Genomic DNA, 18,575 nt, shown 5'->3' with positions numbered 1-18,575 from the left:
AAGAAACTGAAAATATTATGAAAGAAAAACAAGGCGTTAAGTTTACTTTATTAATTCAATATTTATATCGAACTGATGATTAATATGTATGTATATGTATATATGTATATTACGGTTCAAAATGATTCTACGAATGTGAACGATAAGAGAAAGCTGAACGCCTTCCAACAAAGCGAAATCTAATGATAATGATAAAACATAAATAAATATTTGTAAATATAAAGTGAGCATTTTTTAAAGCTTGAACGAACCCTAATATAAAGTACAACGCCATTTGTACGCATTATCGGATTAACAATCATAATTCGCATACTGAAAGTATTCTTATACTATATATGTACATATGTATGTATGTATATGCATTATTGTATATTCATATGTCTTAATCATATTTAGCTAATCGGTTGCTTATCGCTTGACTAAGCTTTTATATTTGCCTTGCTCCACATAGAAGTCAGCGTTCTGTTCGAGCAATCGCTTCCATTTCATAGCCAGCTCTTTGTAAGTGGGCCCCTGGCCACCCAAATTCTTTGGCAATTGCTTGCACTTTACCATTGTTCCCTCGCGTCGCACTACGACGCGGGATCGCATCTTTGTCGTCATGAAGACCCTAAATCGAACATATATTCATATTTTCATATTTATATAAGGTTTGGATCGGACTCACCGAAACGTGTTTAAAAATAGGTTAACGTGACGCGGGGCATTGGTGAATTCCAAGAGCTTGGGCTGACATGGATATGCCGTCCAGCTCTCAACGGAACGTTTAATGAGCTTGGGATTAAGCTGCAGTGCATGACCCAATTGGACACCCTGCATATCCATGATGGCAACGATACCGCGAGCACAGTTGTCTGGCTCAAACTTTAATAGTAAATCCAATATCATTTTGCTTGTCTAAAGAAGGGCAAAGGTTAGCAACTATTGCATATAAATATATTTGTGTATATTGAATATGTATGGTGTATACCTTAAAAACATTGTTCTGACTATGGCGCTTGGGATCGTGCGCTGCCGTCCGTATAATAACAACCTTCCGCTGTTGCTCGTCGACCCCATCGACGGGCAAAAAGACGCCCAGTGTGAGCAGTTCCTGTATTTCGGGCAACATGGGATCGCAATTGTCAAACCATTCGGTACGCTCGGCGCGCATTTGGTAAAATGTTTTTAGTTTCATTTTGGCGCGTTCAACATCGAATTTGCAGGTGCGCAAAAAGAAGTGCAAACTGTAATAGGCTTTACAGCCATTTATATGCGGATTGGCGTCCAGCCAATCGCTTAGCTCCTGTACCTGCATCTGCTCCTTTTTCTCTCTCAAATCATCCTCATTTTCCAACAAAACGTTGAAATCTGGCAGGTCGGCATCTATACTGTTCTCATAAGAGTCCATGTCCGCTGCTGCTGCCGTTGTTGCTGCACTTGCACTGATCGGCCGTCTGTGAGCGACTGGTCATTGCAGTCGTAAGCTTTCGGAGCGTACAAAATTAATAGCTTTTGCTTTTGGGCCTAGTGGGCGTTGGGCGGAGGGCAGAACATTTCAATACTGGTCAGTACTGGTAGACAGCCAGCTAAATATAGTTATCCATTAAGCGGCTAAGTGTGCAAAAACATTGCATTTATCTTATATAAAGTGCTCAATCGGATTAGAAAAAACTTTTCGTAAAAATACCGATTCAGCACATTTGAAATGTTGGGATAGGTCAAACGGCACGATTAGTTTGCTGAAGAAGTGTTGGGTAATGCTATATGTGAATCGAGCTGCAGAAAACTTGCTTTGCATTGGGGTCGCAGCACTGTTTGATCAGTGGTCGCAATTAGATCGTAACGTTCTCAATATACTAAGCATTCAAGTATTATAAAAATGTAAATTCATACATTTTTGCAAATTAGAAGCAGTAGATATTCTTAAAAATATTCAGCCATTTTTTAAATACTAAATTCCCAAATGTCAAACAGCAGCATTTTATTTAACATTTCGCGCCAAGTCAATCGCTTTGTTATCGATAGGCGATACAACGCATATGTAAATATCAAAATATTTATTTCTTATATTTTTGTCGGTGTAGCACGTGCGAGCTCGTTTTTTTTTCAAGTTTGTACTAAATACTAAAAATGGAGGAACCTGATGTAATGGAAATAGATCATATGGAGTGTGATGTTTGTGGCGAGCGCACATTCCAGGAACGCGAAGGCTATTATTACTGCATCGAATGCGGCACCAAGAAGGAGCAGCTACGCGCTGTAGAGATCAGCGCCGAAGACACATTCAACGACACATCAAAGCACGTCTCCCAGCGTACAATAAAGAAACCCAAAGTTAAGGCAGAAGAAAATGACATTACATCGTGGGAGTTTTTTAATTATGTGCTGCGCGGGTTTCTGGACGAGCTGCTGAACATGGGCGCCAAGCCAGAGCTCAAGCTAATGACACTTCAGGTGTGGGCCGCCTATATGGCACGCATGGAGGTTGCCTTCAACAAAAACAATGAGATGGGCCTGCCAAAGTTGAATGTGCGGGCTTTAGCTAGGTAAGGAAACAGGCCTTCCCTTTCACTCATATTTTTACTTTTATTTCTAATTTTGGTTGCCTTCAGAGACGCCCATATTATTTATAACTACAAGAAGATAAAGCGGAAGCGTGAACGCCAGGATAAGCAATTACAAGCTCCTGAAATTGGCGATGAGCGCGCCAACTGGCGTGAGTGGAGAAAAACCAAGGTACTCTCATGCTACAATTTAAACTTTATTTTAAAGTTCTTTTTTGTCTTTTATGACATCACTCGGCCATTGATTAGAAGTAGAATTGGTTGGGGTCCAGCAGAGGCAGCAATAGGAAGAAAGTGCGCTGCTTTGGATTTGCCGGGTCTGAGGACGGTGTGGATGGGGATGCAGCTAGTTCACGTTGGGGCAAGCTATTAGCTTCCACTAAAGCAGCTGTATAGAAAAATGTGAAAATTATTAAATAATAGCTAGGCGTTAGACTTACCCTCTAAGGGTGCCGCTGATGTAGGCAATGGTGCGTAGACCAGCACAAGAAGTGCTAGGCAGATTAGGGCGCAACGGAGAGACATTTTCCGAAATCTTGTAATTGTGATGCTTCAAGCTAAAATGCTGAACTGAAATGTGTCTTGCTAAGCTGACTATTTATAGTTGAGTCTGAACATTAGCAAACGACTTAAACAATTACCTCGGCTAATCAATCACCTGACTATCTAGAGTGAACTGACAACTAATGCTCTCATTTTGTTTTCATGTCTTTAGCGCAAATTGGATGAGTCGGGCTACAAGGGTAAAAAAGGCGCCCAATCAGAATCCACATTGCAAACTAACCAAAGTCTACAGCTACAATGGTCAGTGAATGCCCGAAAATGCATGAAAAAGCAAATGCCGCTCAAGCATCTGGATAAGCATAGTTTGGACAGTTCAGGAAGCATGCTATGCCATGGCCTGCGTCCCAAAGCTAGTCTTCTATGTAATTTTGATCGGAATATTTATTGCTTGAACATTATCAAATTGTATACTGTGCTGGCCATAGCCCTTAACCAAATTGAGGACGATATACAGTTAACTGATCTAATTAGATTTGTTAATGAGGAGCACCTGACTAGTCGCTATATGTTAAGTTACTTGCCTGAGAATGTCGCCATACACGGCAAGACGCTGGTGAAGCAAATGGAGTTAAATCATCAAAGGGATAAGTGTGGTTATAAGGTAAGTTTTAAATAGATTGTTTATACGGCTTATAGCTTATAATTTTTATTTTATATTTCAGTTCTTGCGTGCTCAGATTTCACATATGTCCCGTTTCATAGATATGAATGGTTTCCAAAAGCCGGATCTAGAAGCACTTACCAAGCGGTATGTTCTAGAACTGGATTTACCGCCAGTAATAGCCAGCTATGTTAGCAGCCTAATGGACGTACTGCCTCCTGCCTTTGAACCCAATTTTGGAATTCACGTCTATCCTCGCTATGAAGCTCGAGTCATGGCCTACATTATATATGTCATGAAGCTACTGTTTGGCCTGGATGATGTCAAGGAGCGCGCTATATCGGAATCTGCCATGCTCATTAACAAAGAGCTCTTAAAGCCAACTGATGAGCACACAGAGCAAGTGCAGCCGCTCTTCGTCTATACGGAATGGATGCAGTTTGTTGAGTTGCGTAAAGTTTTAGTGTCACATTATAGCGAAAGTTTCGCACAGCGATTTAGAGTTACTACCGGAAATGGGCGCAAGGTTAACGACTTTTTGAATAAGGAAAGGAAACAGAAGGAGCATGAATATAACCACATTGAGATGCAGATAACGCCAGCAATGCAGCGCATACATGAGAATATTAGTTTAATTTTCGAGACATTGCTGAAAGATAAATTCGGCGAGTCAAGTAGCGAGAGCTTCATGAAGGATCACATCGAGTTTCAGCCTAGTCTAACGCCGGCACATAGCTACTTCAAGCGAATTCTCCTGCACGCGAGCCAAGCAGAGGAGGGCGAGATGAGCGTACAAATTCCAGACTTCATGAAAATAGATCACACAGAGCGTCAACTTGAGCCCTTTAAATATCAGACAGCAGAATTGGCTCAGCACCTGGCCGTAAGGGGGAAAACGCTGCGTGTGGAAGAGTTGGCGGTCCAGAAGGAATATGAGGAAATTGGAATATTTCAGATGTTGGCACGTCCAACAATTCGCCACAGGGAATGGCGCGCCAATTGCGAAATAACTACACAGAATTGGCTGGACGAACTTCGACGACGGGAGAAACGACCCAAATTCGAATTCCGACGACCTGTTGCAACTTACGGCCGCCAATATCAAAATAAAATGATGGAACGCGCTGTACGCCGTCAGGCGCTAGAGAGAGATAATCCCTTTTGGAAATTACGCGATACGCCCAATTATATATTGACTATCGACAATGAGGATGTGTCGCTAAACAGTTTAGCTTCCATACAAACATTCGATGAGGACAACATGGATCCGCTGCGTGTGCCACTGAAGATGCCACGTCGTCAGGTGCGCCCAATGTCCCAAGAGACTACAGCATCTGCACAACCAAAGTCAGAGGAACCGATTAGAGAGGAGGAAGACATAACAGGAGAGCAGGAGCTTCTATTGAAAATATCTAATTTCGATTGTTGGCTACTGCATGGATATATAACACGAATGAAAGACTCCAGTAAGCAGAAACTCCGTTCGATTTTCCCCTGCTCCTTTCGATGGTTGCTGGAAACATGCGCCGCCACCCTTGGTGTCGAATGGGATGTGGTCTACGAGCAGTTGTTGGTACTGGAGGTGGTTTTCCATCATGGCATCGAGGATTGGAGCTGTCATAGCAACCATTTGCGCTTGAAATATAATATACTTAATAAGGATATCAATTTGTTAACCAAATCTTTTAGAGATATGTGGTAGAAGTGTTGTGTTGCAAGACTTCCTAATCTCATACATATTTTTTTATCACTTAATAACCGACACAAGAATAAACAAGTCGCACAAGCGCGTAACATCAATATGCAAATTAGCGTTTATCAGAAGAATGCCGAGCTGGCGACAGCAGCTACAACAGTAGCAACTCTTCTCTGTAGGGCCCGACTGGAAGATACCCTGAAATCTTGTTATCCCTATCGATCTATAAATATTTGAGGTATGCCAGTAGGTATATAAAACGTGAAACAGCTTTCAAATGAAAATTGATATTAATATTGTAATCGATTTTAATCGAATTATTACAGACGGAATAGAGCTAGGGCTAAATCGAATTGAGTGTATATTCAGATGAATATGTTACATACATTTTATCAAAACTATTATACTTTATTTGGAATGAATTTAGGGTATAACAATAATAATAACATCAGTTACTCGCACAGTTTTGTTTACATTTTACAAAAAAGAAAAAAATCTTCAAAAAGAAAGAGCACTAACAGCCTCCTCACGGCCGCAGAAACACATGCATATTGAGAGACTCTCCACATTCTCTTTCACAAACGTACTCACACACACACACACCCTCTGCACTAGCAGGTGCCGAGCGACGTTGCAGAGAATGAGACACAGAAATAGAGCGCGTGAGCGTCCGTTTGTTTACAGTGGAACACAGATAGGAAATCGAGCACGATGTTATGAATTAAAATTATTATTGCTATTGCCAAATTATAACTAATTGCCTGTTTAGCCTCGAGACTACTAATAATAATGTAGGTTGATAATATTTATTTTTGGAAGAACCCTTTTATATGTGAGGTGAATAACAATTGTTAAAGAAATAACTTCCTTAAAAATCTTCAAATTTCATAAAGTAGAGAACTCAGAATCAGGTTACTGTTTACTCCAATGCAAATATTTCACTCTCCTACATATCTAAAGTTTGTCTACATCATTAAAGCTCCGCCCCACTGTACGTGTTATGTGGAAATCATAGGCCGCACATTCGTTGGGCGACGCATGCGAGTTCAGTGCTAATTTTAACGACGCCGCGTTGACTGTTTTGCTTTTTGCGGTTTTTGATTTGCTTTGCTTTACGTTCAAGTTGAATAAAAATTTAAATCAGTTTCAGTGCCTTTGTCAAGCGCACGGCAGATGTAAGTGCCAGACGCGTTTGTCGCTCCTTTTCAAGTTCAATTTCAATTTCAATTCGAAAGTGCAAGTGCTCATAAGCAATAAAAGAGTGTTGGTAACGGAACTATTTATACCGTTAGCTGTAACATTATTTGCATTCGCTGCAGTAGCAAAACAAAACTATACAAAACAAAGCAAGAATTAAGAACATTTGGTAAATACAAAAAGATCAGGGACTGATAATACCAAATAGGCGGCAAAATCGAATCTACTGGAACGAATCATTTCACTGTTAATTCGGGTAGTTTATGGCTTAAATAAAAGTCATATCAAACTCCTCCAAAACAAATATAAAAAAAATTATATATGTGAAAACATGCAAATAACTTTTATGTGACTTAGCTGTTTTAGCTAAAAGAAGCAAACGTTCTGCTTTTAACATTTGACTAATTCAAGGCGTGTGGTGTTAATTATTTCATATTTGGCAATACACCTGTTTCAATACATATTGTCGTACAAAACGAAATTTTGCCAAGTTGCGTCAGTCTGCGGTAAACCTACCAATAATAATAAGTTACATACTTACCTAGGTATATGCGGATCTGTAATGAGTTCCTACGTGCAGTTACTGTTAGTGTGTGTATGTGTGTGTGTGTGTGTGTACATAATGATATCATATAGCACATAACAAAGGTATCACCATACCGTTTTAGAGCCTAAGCCCCCCCCTTCCCACAACCCTGCCTCCTTGCTAGACGCTACGTCGCTTTGTACGTGCGATCCAAGTTTTAGTTTTCTTGACGTTCTTGGCGGCTTTTGAGGTTAACAACATTGTTTCACCAAAAACAACAACAACAACAGTTGTATTTGCCATATAAATTCAAAAGTAAATTCATTGTATAACAACAATTAATGGCAGCTATTTTGTCACTAAGTTTTATGCCAAAAAAAAAAGCTATATATTTGCTAAAGCTGTATGCATCAATTACAACAAATTCTTTCAAATTGCTTGAACAGAATACGCGCTTTTATCTCTCCACTGACTCTTCGTGTAATTTGTTTAGCTTAAGAGCTGTCATATAATACGCGCATAAAGTCCGTTTAATTTTGTCAAATGTTTAATTAGTTGCGGCATTCATTTATTTAGTGCATTAATTAGACGAACTGCATGATAAAGCCACAGAACAACAATATTGCCCGATCGATATCTATTTATTATCTATAGACAGATACGGAAATGCCACCGTCAATATATCTCACCTTTATCTCTAATAATGAATGAAGCCACAGTTCTTGTCAATAGAGAAATGTGTCACGCATCCTGATGAAGGGGTTTAAATATAACTCAGACCAAACTCATCTCTAAAAATGAAAGTAGCTTAAAATTGGAATTTAATTAACTTGATTTTAGGTAGCTACCGAAAATAGAGTTGGCCAGGACAGAGCAGGTGCGCTGGTCTCGTGTTGCACGTGCGGCTGGACTTTCAAATTGTCGTTCAACTTATTTTTAGAGGCGACCCGCTCGTAGTTGCTTTGCATGTGTGTGTGTGTGTGCTACCGAATTTTTAGCATTTCCTTCAAATTCTTTTAAAAATAAACAAGACCCAGAGAGAGGAAGGAGCAAACTACCTTCAATGTTTGCAGAATAAAAATTATACATGCGTACATACATACATGTATGTAAATATGTAGATCACTACATATGCTAAAATAAAACAAAACAAAATATTTTGTTTTTCCCAATTTTCTTCCGTTGCGTTTGCTCTGATATTGCTATCTCTTGTCTTTTGCAGTTCATTTGAAAATGAAAAAAAAAAAAGAAACAGTATATATCGAACTTTGAAATACCCTAATTAAAGTTTTGTTTTCATGGCATCAGCATTTATGTACATATTTAGCATCAACAATATAAGAATATGCTCGTAAATTATGTTATTTGAATGGAAATTTGTATATTTATTATGTTATGTTATTATGAATAATCTAGAAATTTTCCATAATCAAAACATGTTACAAAACTACTAATAAATTCATGCAACTGTGCGAACGTAGAAGCAGCGAGACAGATAGGAAATAAAGAAAAGCACAAACACAGTAACATCTTTATGCAACTGTGCAAGTTTAAAGGCGCAAAGCAGAAAGCAGAAACAAGAAGAGGCAGGCGAGTAAAAATAGAAAACAATGACAGCATAATTTGCCGTTTCTTAAACATTGGCCGCTGTTTATATTGTTTCGTTGGATGTGCGACTAAGCCAAATGCAAAAACAAACAAATGCGTTTGTATTTTTATTTCGGAAATTTAACTTCGCTTTGTTTTGGTATTTCGTTTTTGTCTTGCTATTATTTATCGTAGTGCATGTTTAATTTAAAACATCAATGGCATTTCCCCAATTCAGTTTTTCTAATGTTGGCGTTTTCCTAGGGCTCTCTAAGAAAACCAATTTGCCACATTTTCATTTAATGCTTCGGCCACTGGCTTACTCACGTTTCCCACCAAGTCATTTGACCCATTAATTGGATTAGAATAACATGTTGTTGCTGTTGTTTTCTGTTTTCTGTTTTTTTTTTCGATTCTGCACGTTGTTTTGTTAGTGCTCATCTTAGGGCGCATGCCTCAGAACAACTTGTTGCATATTTACAGCTGTCTGCGTTAAAATAGGACTACATTAACAAATGCAAGACGACATGTTTATTTACATTTATGAAAAGTAATAGTGTAATTAAAATCAATATAATTTTGAATAGAAATCGTTGAAATATATATTATCGTATATAAAGTTAATATATGCATATATGTATGCCCAAATGCTCTCATTTAAATGAACAGCACAAAACAAATGAAGTAATTGCAAAAATAACGGCAATTATTTGCTTGCTATTTCTCATTCACATTCACAAGGATGTAATCGATTAAAATTCAAGGAGTAGAGTTTCACGTGGGGCTAGACGACGCATTTCTATTTTTATGAACGCAACTGTATGTGCATATGTATATCTTTTTGCATTTGCACCGTAACATATGCTTAGGTCACGTATACTATAATGTGTAAGCTCTGTGTAAATGCGACTCAATATATCTGAATATTTCTATTTGCATTTTTATTTATTTAAAAAACTTGCACTTTAATACAAATTTGATATTTGCTGGCACACAATAAATTTTCCACTCTGACAAATTTCACCTAATAAAAGTGTGATAAATATGTAATTGTTAATTGAAATGTAAACACTTTACATGGTTATATTGAATATACATAAATCATTAATTAAAGTTTTATATATTTAATTAGGGGAAATTTTTATTCACATTTCTGGAGTTAAGAACGTGTTATCAATAAAAAATATGAGCCTTTAACGCTAAATAGACGCTAGACACACCTCTAAATGTTCAAAGTTTTGATTTAGTAGGTGTTTTTTATGTTTTTTAAATTTGCACAGCCATAGTAAATATATGTACGTAAGCGTAATGTCTAATGTAAACAAACGACAGGTTCATTTGCACAATTAATTTGTGCACAAAAATCTGGTAAAAAAAATAAATAAATAAATCTAGCCGGTGCGACATTTAACTGATAAGTGCAAGTAGTCAGAGAGAGAAAACCAATGTGTGTGAGTGAGAGAGAAGGAGATAGAGATGGGGATAGACAGAGTACATAGACGAAGAGTGAGACAGAGGGAAGAGGACAGGTGTTAATTGCTAGACAAATTGAAAAACACGAAATTCGCTCATGTGCTAAGGCCTAAAGTAACCAAGTTTTAAGCAAATATCCATTATACAATAGGTCTCCGTGCGTGTGTGCATGTGTAAGCGAGCGTGCTTTAAAATATATGTATGTTAATAGATGCAATCATTTTGTTTTTGTTTTTTATTTTTTATTTACAGCAGGCAAACTGTAACACCAAAACCAAATAACATAGACATTTAAATGGGTCGTTGGGGTCGCCAGAGTCCGGTGCTGGAGCCGCCTGATCCACAGCCGCCACCTATACCACCGCGCACATTTATGCGACAATCGAGCATAACAAAAATCGGAAATATGCTTAACACGGCCATCAATATAAATGGAGCAAAGAAGCCGCAAAGTGAGTATTTAGTTCTTAATTTTTAAGTTTACATGTTTCGCGCCATGTTGTGTAACGAAATGGGCGACAACCCAGACAGCTGTAGGCTTTCGTATTTTACAGCACTAAAAATACGCGCTGTGCAACACTGTGTGGAATGCGCAACGCCGTTCGGTTGCGGCAGTTTTAGTGGCTCGAAACTGCTGTTATAAAGTGCGAAATTTGCAATACATTTTGTACTTCCATTTTACGTTGAAATTTTCATAACAAATTAGTCATAAATTAAGCTAAAACTGTTAACGGCGCGTTGAAGTGTTATTGCCGCATTGAAATTGTATAATTGCAATGATGTACATAGTTTAAAAGTGCGTAAATTCTGGCTGCCGCTGCCGCATTTGCAAAAAAAAAAAAAAAAAGACGACGCAACGCAACGACGACGGCGGCGACGAAGCAGTGCATCAAAAGAGGCGGCAAAAAGTGGAAGAAGAAGCAGTTGAACAAAGCAGCATTAGAATCTCGGTTTTTTTTCCTCATTGTATTTGCCATATTTGTCATGCGAGTTCAACCGCGCGTACAATACTAAGGTGATAAACTTTGTCGTGACGCGTTAGCCTGTGCAGTGTTTAGCCAAAACAAATATATAAAAATAAAGTAAAAAATATAGAATTAAGTACGAGGCGCATTTTAATCGAATATTGATTGTGCGTCGTCGCCAGCGTGCGACGCCGTTGCCACTGTCAGCGCGCTTTTATGAAAACGCCTGCAAGCTGCAATTGAATGTCAAAATAAATATGAGTATGAAATTCGTGCTGTAAGATAAAGTGCTAAACAAGGAATATACATTTTGAAGGTTAGATTGTAAAGAAATACATGTGTATGTACATATGTACATACATATGTGTATATGCATACATACGTGCAAAGAAATTGCGATAAAACAAAGCGCAAGACGTAAGGCGTTAGGCAAACGTAAAACGAAGACGTCCACACGGCGATTTGTTGTTGGTGGTGTTTGTTTTGTGCCACAAAATAAATAATATTAATCGCATTGTTTAGCAAATATACGGGCGCGTTAATATCGTTTTACAGTGCCTCGTTTATCACTTGGAGTCCTCTACGCTCCACTCCCGCGAATCGTCTAGAAATAGTGCAAAGTAATTTTCGAGATAACTTTTGGCACAACCACCGGCTACACGAATACATACACACATACATACGCAGTTATTGCTGCTGCCGCTGGCGCTGCTGGTGCTGCTGCTGCTACTGCTCATCGTCGTCGTCGCTGCTGTCATTGCTATGTTGCTGTCGGCGTATGTACAAAAGAAATACTCCCCTACTTTGCAGTTTCTTCCCCACATGTCGTCGACGTCACTGTCGTCACCAGTAATACGTATACGTGCTTAAGTTGTGCTGAGCAGCAACAGCGACAGGAAAAACAGAAGAAAAAAAACCAAAAAAGCCATAAATATACATACATATAAACCAAATAACAACAAAAGAGAAGAGAAGAAACAAAAGCTACGAAAAGTTAAGCACTTTGGTTTTGTCTTTTGCTTTTGCTTTCGGTTGTGTTCGTCGTTTCTCTTTTGTGTGCCAAGCTCAACTCCTTCGACGTAAGAAACCGCGCTCAACACTCCTCCACAACAATAAGAACAACCACAGCAACAACAATAAAAGCACGTTTCTCAACACATGCACATTAAAAACACTAGATTTCTGAGAGCGTTTCCAGTGAAAAAAGTGAGTTAGTGAGTGACAGAGAAAAAGAGAGAGAGAGAGAGTGAGCGCGAAACGCAACTCCTTGGCCTTAATATTTTGTTGCTTTTGTTGTGTGGTCGTTCGGTTTGTTGTTGTTGTTGTTGCCTCTGAGTGTTGCCTCCTGGTAACTTGCGCGCGCCGTTCAACGAAAGCTGTACAACTGTCATGGCCGGTAAGTTGTTTTAATTTTGTTTCGCCTCCTTTTTGTTGTCGCGGTACTTTCACAAACACATGCACACTAATGAACATATTATTTTGCTCTCTCGCTCTTTGTATGTGTGTGTGCGTGCGTGTTTATCTCGCTTGGTTTGTGATTTGATTTGAGTTTTCATTTTTGCATTAAATTTTTGCAACTAAACGTTTAAACAAATTGTACATGAAATAAACAAAGAAAAACCAAAATAAAAAGAAAATCAAATACTAGCCGATCTAGTTTATTCGTACATAAACAACTCTGTCTATCAGTTAGCATTGATCTTAGCAATTCAATGAGAATTGAAATTACGTCGCGCTATACATATGTATGAATTTTTCCCAGATGTAAGCGAACATGTAAATATATATATAAGTGTGTGTGTGTGTGGGATATTTGATCACTGAGAAGATTATTGGAATTTGTTTATAATGCAATTTGAGCAATTTGCCAAAGCCACCTTGACAGTGTGTAGGTAATTATACCTGTGCAGCAGCCCTTTTCTATCAGCCAAGACGCTATTCAATTGCATTTGCATTTGCATTATTTAAGAACCCAAACACTTTAATTAAATCATAAGCAATTGCGCAAACACAGACTTTGCAGGCATGGTCAACAGATAGATATACATACATATGTATGTATGTATATGAACACACAGATATTCGTATAAATATATATATTTACATTGGCTCGTGTCTCGTTTCTGTTATTACACCAAGTCTGTATACATTTGTATCTCTATGGGGGAATCATTTCGTTTGCTATCTGTGTGCCTCCCTCTTACATGATTAGTCATATAATCTGTTTCAAATTTACTCGTTCTTGTTAAATTCAAATGGGCAATACAATATATTTTATTGTGTTTATTTATTACAAAGTCACATGCATTCATTCATTTATTTATGTTTGCACTATCAGGGGTCTGGGCTAAAAATCGATTAAAAATAAAAAAATAAAAATTATTAATAATTTAGTTTATCGCTCATTATTAGATCATTGTTGTCGAGCTCGGCAAGTAGTTGGTCGAATGGGCTCTGTTCCTAATGTGTTTAATTGCGCATTCAGCAACTTACAAATTACTCGCTCGTCATCTTAAGAAGTTCGAGCGAGTTTGCTTATCGTCCATTGGATTTCGTGCACACCTACAACTGAATGCATACACATACACGCATATATATATATTTATATTTATTCCATTTTCTTCCTTCCATCGTCACTTTGCATTCTATCTATCGAGATAGAGGCAGAGGCAGTCAATCAGGCAAAGGCGCTCGCTTCGAGCTCGCTTGTTCCAGAAGCACGAGTGGTACGAGGTGGCTGTCGCCACATTGCGTGGCTGCGTTAAATGATTTAGTCAATATTTAACTAACATTTAGATGTTATATCTACTATACATACGCATATATTCTCCATGTATATATAGGAATGAGTTCGATTAGGCGAGCGAGACCAAAAAATCTGTTTCAAATTGTGTTCGAGTTTAGGCGTAATTGGACCATTAGATAAAATCGAAATCATTAAGCTAGGTTAAATTCCATTTGAAAACATGCCCGTTGGCAATAAAAGAGTGTACGGTAAAACTAGCCTAAGGCGGATACAAATTCACTTAGCATACAAAATTTGTAAAGGTGTTTATTTTCAATCAATATGATATAATTTAAACTATGTATTTCTTTAAACGGCAAATGTAATCCTATTTTTATGAATCTACAAAGAATAATGTCTGGTTTATCGAGTCTATACTGTTTATGTTCTCATACATATAAACAGATTTTATTTTCTCATTTGCATACTCAGATTTTCCCCAACAAACCATTTTGTGGTATGAATGTGTGCTCAAGTCTCCCAACTCAAATAAAGTCTTAACTTTATCTAGTCGAATAACTGATAAACATTTTTTTGAGGTCAAGCACTGTTATCTACGTCAATTGGTCCAGGTTCTTTGCATAATAAGCATCCAAACCTAACAGAGCATCATTTAACTTGATATATTTGTTTAATTACTTATTTATAGTTAAACTCTTAGTTAATAAATTGTTGCCCAACTTTGTTGGCCTGTGCTATTGGCAAAAACTGGGAAATTGCTCGGTTTGAGTCTCGCCTTGACCCGGAAAACGCGACGCTGCCACTTTGGGTGTGTTTCGTGGTGCCATGTTTTAGTTAGTTGTTGTCTGTCGCGGCTGTCTCACAGAAATGCGAACAATATATTGTGCGCATTCTATTTCTGCTCGAACATATCTTGAGCATTTTCCTTTCAAACCAAAATCACAAAGAAATGAGTTCAATGACTGCCAAACTGTGTGACTGGGTCGCTGGGTGGTTGAGTGGGTTTGGGTTTGGGTCCGGGTCTGGGCGTGGATGTTTGTTCGTTTTGGCAACGTAATCGTTACGAATGTAAAAGTTTATCATATCCATTTCGGCTAAAAATAGACAGTCGGCCGTTTAATTGCCTGACCGCCCAGCTGACTGAGTGACTGAATGACTGACTGATCCTATTATTGTCATCAGTGGCGCACAGCGCGGGCTCGTCAATCATATCATGACGTCGCCTGTGGCTCTTTGAACAATCGCGTAATAGGCACACAATGTGAGCTAGATGGACGGACAGCATGTTCAAAGCAGACAATCACTGGACAGGACAGCCAACAGAACATATCGAAAGAGTAGCAGCGGGACATGCACGACTTCCATATATTCACTGGTATATTTGTGTGTGCTATATATATGATATGATTTTAAGAATACCCTCTAATGTGTTAGATGGGAAATACATTGATCGTAGTAGTAGAGTAATGCATTTATATGTTTTATATAGCGTCATATGGAAATATATGTTTATTGTTTGGAATACGATATTATCTATATTTATCTTTATTCATGTAAAATTAATTTGTATATGGGAGATTAGAATAAATATGACATTGAGCACTGCCAACTGGGGCCTTCGGCTTATTCATGTAAATTAATTATTCAAAATAAAAATATGTAATCTGAAAATCTTACAATAATTGTCAAACATCGGACTATACTATATATACTCCACTGCCCGCCCATATTATATAAAATATGTTCTATTATTTGGCTGGAATTACTAAGAGCCAAAGTTATTCACGTGACATTTCAATGTACATGCAATATGTGAAATTGAAGTTCGATGTTGCCATGCATTGAAATTGTAAACAATGCTCAGAACAGAAACAGGACGAGTATATGTAGATATATATAACAAAAAAAGAAAAAGAGCCAAAAACATTTGCGAAATGAAAACCTTTTGCACAACGTTTACACAACGACGTGCAGTAAGCGCAAAGAGTGGCTGCTAAATATTACAGAAGAGGAGAGAAGGCGCAGAGGGATATCGCTGGGTGCATGAATAAGCCACATATATCCATCCAGCAGCAGCAGTAGCGGCAATAGCAATGCTTAAAGCAATTTAAAGCCAAAGCTGAATGCGGACAGTGGCTGGAAATGGCGTCATTAGTAAATATTTGAGCAGGGCAGGCAGGGAAGCAAGGCAGCAGGACATTCGCAGCAGACGTCATCGTTGTCCTCTGGCAGCTACAGCTATTGATTGTGTCTGGGCGAGAGGGAAAATCAAATGTAACAAGCACTTATTTGGTCCTTTGAGTTGAGCAATCTGATGGGATGTGATGGGAAATTGTGAAATTGAATATTTCTTTTTAATTTTTGAACATCTCTCGTCTTTTTTCTCTTTCATTTTTTGGTTGGGTCGACAGGTAATGGAGAGGCGTCCTGGTGCTTCTCACAGATCAAGGGCGCCCTAGACGATGATGTCACCGATGCGGATATCATATCCTGCGTGGAATTCAATCACGATGGCGAACTGCTGGCCACGGGCGATAAAGGCGGTCGCGTCGTCATCTTTCAGGTAAATATTAGTTCAATTATCAATTGTTGCTCATTCAATTAATCATTTACCTTCGCTTGCAGCGTGATCCCGCCTCAAAAACTGCTAATCCGCGACGCGGTGAATATAATGTCTATTCGACATTCCAATCGCACGAGCCTGAATTTGATTATCTTAAATCGCTGGAAATCGAAGAGAAAATCAATAAGATACGATGGCTCCATCAGAAGAATCCCGTGCACTTTCTGCTTTCCACCAATGACAAAACGGTGAAGTTGTGGAAGGTCAGTGAGCGCGACAAGTCATTCGAGGGCTACAACACAAAAGAGGAGAACGGTCTGATAAGAGATCCACAAAATGTAACCGCCTTACGAGTTCCTTCTGTGAAGCAAGTACCGCTTATGGTGGAGGCCTCGCCACGTCGCACCTTTGCCAATGCACACACCTATCACATCAATTCAATTAGCGTTAATTCTGATCAAGAGACTTTCCTATCGGCCGACGATTTGCGCATCAACCTCTGGCATCTGGAGGTGGTCAATCAGAGTTACAATATTGTTGACATCAAGCCAACCAACATGGAGGAGCTAACGGAAGTGATCACCGCAGCGGAATTCCATCCGACCGAATGCAATGTGTTTGTCTACTCCAGCTCCAAGGGCACAATACGACTATGTGATATGCGATCGGCGGCGCTATGCGATCGCCATAGCAAACAGTTTGAGGAGCCCGAAAATCCAACGAATCGCAGTTTCTTCAGCGAGATAATCAGCTCCATAAGTGACGTCAAGTTGAGCAATTCAGGCCGCTACATGATCTCCAGAGACTACTTGAGCATCAAGGTGTGGGACTTGCACATGGAAACGAAACCAATTGAAACCTATCCGGTTAGTAGTCATCAGACTATATTTCTCGCTCCGGTCAAACTCTAATCTATATATATATATATACTCATTGCAGGTACATGAATATCTTCGGGCCAAATTGTGCTCTCTGTATGAGAATGACTGCATCTTTGATAAGTTCGAGTGCTGTTGGAATGGCAAGGATACCTCAATAATGACCGGCAGTTACAATAACTTTTTCCGTGTGTTTGATCGAAACTCGAAAAAGGATGTTACACTGGAGGCATCCAGGGACATTATAAAGCCCAAGACGGTGCTAAAGCCACGCAAAGTTTGCACTGGAGGCAAACGAAAGAAGGATGAAATCAGCGTCGATTGTCTGGACTTCAACAAGAAAATCTTGCACACCGCCTGGCATCCCGAGGAGAATATCATCGCAGTAGCCGCGACTAATAATTTGTTCATATTTCAGGATAAATTTTAGCTAAAACTTAATTCGCAAACATTGTACACATCCACGTCAACTACTAGGGCCTCGGCACAGCCTTGGCAACAGTCGCCTCATTTAAATGTTAATTCGATTGATTTGTTTCAAAAGCTCTGTCAAATTACCCATAAATTGTTTATCTAACGTTTAATCAGGATCTTATACATAAACACACACACATACACATCCAGGCACACACACAATACACACATACACACATGTTCACTCTCAATTACACTCACATACTCATACACATAAATGCCATAGCAAAAGCTTTGTAACATTTTTCCTTAGTGATACAAGATAAATAAAAATTTTTATACATAGATAACATAAACAAACAAGAAAAATGAAGGAAACATAATGAAGCAGATATTTAGTTTTCATTGTAGCGTAATCAAAGAAACAATCGAATTATCCAACGTAGTGCCCCAAGATTTTTTATATGTATACATTATTACGCGCCCAAGTATTTCTAATGAACAACATAAAAATAAACAGAAATAATAATATATTATAATAAAGAATCACAAAATGCATATTGTCATACATTAGAAATCAGGTTCATTCGTTTTATGTTCGCTTGTTAAGTTTAAAAAAGAAAAAAAAAACGAAACAAAATCGGAAGTCATATAAATGAGTAATGTTTTAAGCAAATGTTGTGCGCTTTATTTTGTTGTATATTTCTACTTTCGTTTTCAATCAAGTTCATTCCATGCTGTTAAAAACGAAAAAAAAAAAAAAAAAAAACAAACAAAATCTTAAATAGCTAGCACCTCTAATATATAATTCTAAATCTC

General features: G+C 38.4%; 4 protein-coding genes across 12 annotated transcripts; 2 read left to right on the top strand and 2 right to left on the bottom strand.

The window, feature by feature from the left end:
- Positions 1 to 13: 13 nt before the first annotated feature.
- Positions 14 to 8,330, bottom strand: pinta (prolonged depolarization afterpotential (PDA) is not apparent). Its single transcript, XM_018015047.2, has 5 exons — positions 7,979 to 8,330; positions 7,820 to 7,921; positions 971 to 1,506; positions 668 to 897; positions 14 to 610 (listed from the first exon to the last, which is right to left on the bottom strand). The coding sequence occupies exons 3-5, from the start codon at positions 1,388 to 1,390 to the stop codon at positions 409 to 411; spliced, it is 852 nt and encodes a 283-aa protein (XP_017870536.1). The 5' UTR covers positions 1,391 to 1,506; positions 7,820 to 7,921; positions 7,979 to 8,330; the 3' UTR covers positions 14 to 408.
- TAF1B (TATA box-binding protein-associated factor RNA polymerase I subunit B) lies at positions 1,982 to 5,511 on the top strand. Its single transcript, XM_018014887.2, has 4 exons — positions 1,982 to 2,528; positions 2,595 to 2,718; positions 3,262 to 3,711; positions 3,773 to 5,511. Exons 1-4 carry the CDS (start codon positions 2,113 to 2,115, stop codon positions 5,411 to 5,413), a joined length of 2,631 nt encoding a protein of 876 aa, XP_017870376.1. The 5' UTR covers positions 1,982 to 2,112; the 3' UTR covers positions 5,414 to 5,511.
- Positions 2,723 to 3,147, bottom strand: LOC149270262 (uncharacterized). The gene is made up of 2 exons (XM_089475055.1): positions 2,987 to 3,147; positions 2,723 to 2,934 (listed from the first exon to the last, which is right to left on the bottom strand). The coding sequence occupies exons 1-2, from the start codon at positions 3,069 to 3,071 to the stop codon at positions 2,792 to 2,794; spliced, it is 228 nt and encodes a 75-aa protein (XP_089331181.1). The 5' UTR covers positions 3,072 to 3,147; the 3' UTR covers positions 2,723 to 2,791.
- tws (protein phosphatase 2 regulatory subunit tws) lies at positions 6,424 to 18,534 on the top strand. 9 transcript variants are annotated; one of them, XM_018014982.2, is made up of 5 exons: positions 6,424 to 6,582; positions 10,443 to 10,642; positions 16,313 to 16,464; positions 16,527 to 17,330; positions 17,404 to 18,534. In XM_018014982.2, the coding sequence occupies exons 2-5, from the start codon at positions 10,486 to 10,488 to the stop codon at positions 17,770 to 17,772; spliced, it is 1,482 nt and encodes a 493-aa protein (XP_017870471.1). In that variant the 5' UTR covers positions 6,424 to 6,582; positions 10,443 to 10,485; the 3' UTR covers positions 17,773 to 18,534. The 9 variants fall into 9 exon arrangements, with proteins under 9 accessions (XP_017870471.1, XP_089330972.1, XP_089330976.1 ...); XM_089474846.1 differs by having other exon boundaries at positions 6,449 to 6,674; XM_089474850.1 differs by lacking the exon at positions 6,424 to 6,582 and adding an exon at positions 6,755 to 6,773.
- The last annotated feature ends 41 nt before the right edge of the window (positions 18,535 to 18,575 follow it).

The sequence above is a fragment of the Drosophila arizonae genome, chromosome 2 (genome assembly GCF_054131065.1).
Source record: "Drosophila arizonae isolate 15081-1271.41 chromosome 2, UAZ_ARI_1.0, whole genome shotgun sequence".
Lineage (NCBI taxonomy): Eukaryota > Metazoa > Arthropoda > Insecta > Diptera > Drosophilidae > Drosophila > Drosophila arizonae.
Note: the sequence above shows the minus strand (reverse complement) of the source record. Positions and strands in the feature narration are given on the sequence as shown.

What these genes read in the sequence shown, in the direction of transcription:
- pinta (XM_018015047.2), bottom strand. Translation starts at nt 1,390, where the DNA reads ATGGACTCTTATGAGAACAGTATAGATGCCGACCTGCCAGATTTCAAC. An exon ending in GTCAGAACAATGTTTTTAAG is followed by an intron (nt 898 to 970) that starts GTATACACCATA and finishes GCCCTTCTTTAG; the next exon opens with ACAAGCAAAATGATATTGGA. An exon ending in CTATTTTTAAACACGTTTCG is followed by an intron (nt 611 to 667) that starts GTGAGTCCGATC and finishes TGTTCGATTTAG; the next exon opens with GGTCTTCATGACGACAAAGA.
- TAF1B (XM_018014887.2), top strand. Translation starts at nt 2,113, where the DNA reads ATGGAGGAACCTGATGTAATGGAAATAGATCATATGGAGTGTGATGTT. An exon ending in AATGTGCGGGCTTTAGCTAG is followed by an intron (nt 2,529 to 2,594) that starts GTAAGGAAACAG and finishes GGTTGCCTTCAG; the next exon opens with AGACGCCCATATTATTTATA. An exon ending in GTGAGTGGAGAAAAACCAAG is followed by an intron (nt 2,719 to 3,261) that starts GTACTCTCATGC and finishes TCATGTCTTTAG; the next exon opens with CGCAAATTGGATGAGTCGGG.
- LOC149270262 (XM_089475055.1), bottom strand. Translation starts at nt 3,071, where the DNA reads ATGTCTCTCCGTTGCGCCCTAATCTGCCTAGCACTTCTTGTGCTGGTC. An exon ending in ATCAGCGGCACCCTTAGAGG is followed by an intron (nt 2,935 to 2,986) that starts GTAAGTCTAACG and finishes TTTTCTATACAG; the next exon opens with CTGCTTTAGTGGAAGCTAAT.
- tws (XM_018014982.2), top strand. Translation starts at nt 10,486, where the DNA reads ATGGGTCGTTGGGGTCGCCAGAGTCCGGTGCTGGAGCCGCCTGATCCA. An exon ending in GTCGCGTCGTCATCTTTCAG is followed by an intron (nt 16,465 to 16,526) that starts GTAAATATTAGT and finishes CTTCGCTTGCAG; the next exon opens with CGTGATCCCGCCTCAAAAAC. An exon ending in AACCAATTGAAACCTATCCG is followed by an intron (nt 17,331 to 17,403) that starts GTTAGTAGTCAT and finishes TACTCATTGCAG; the next exon opens with GTACATGAATATCTTCGGGC.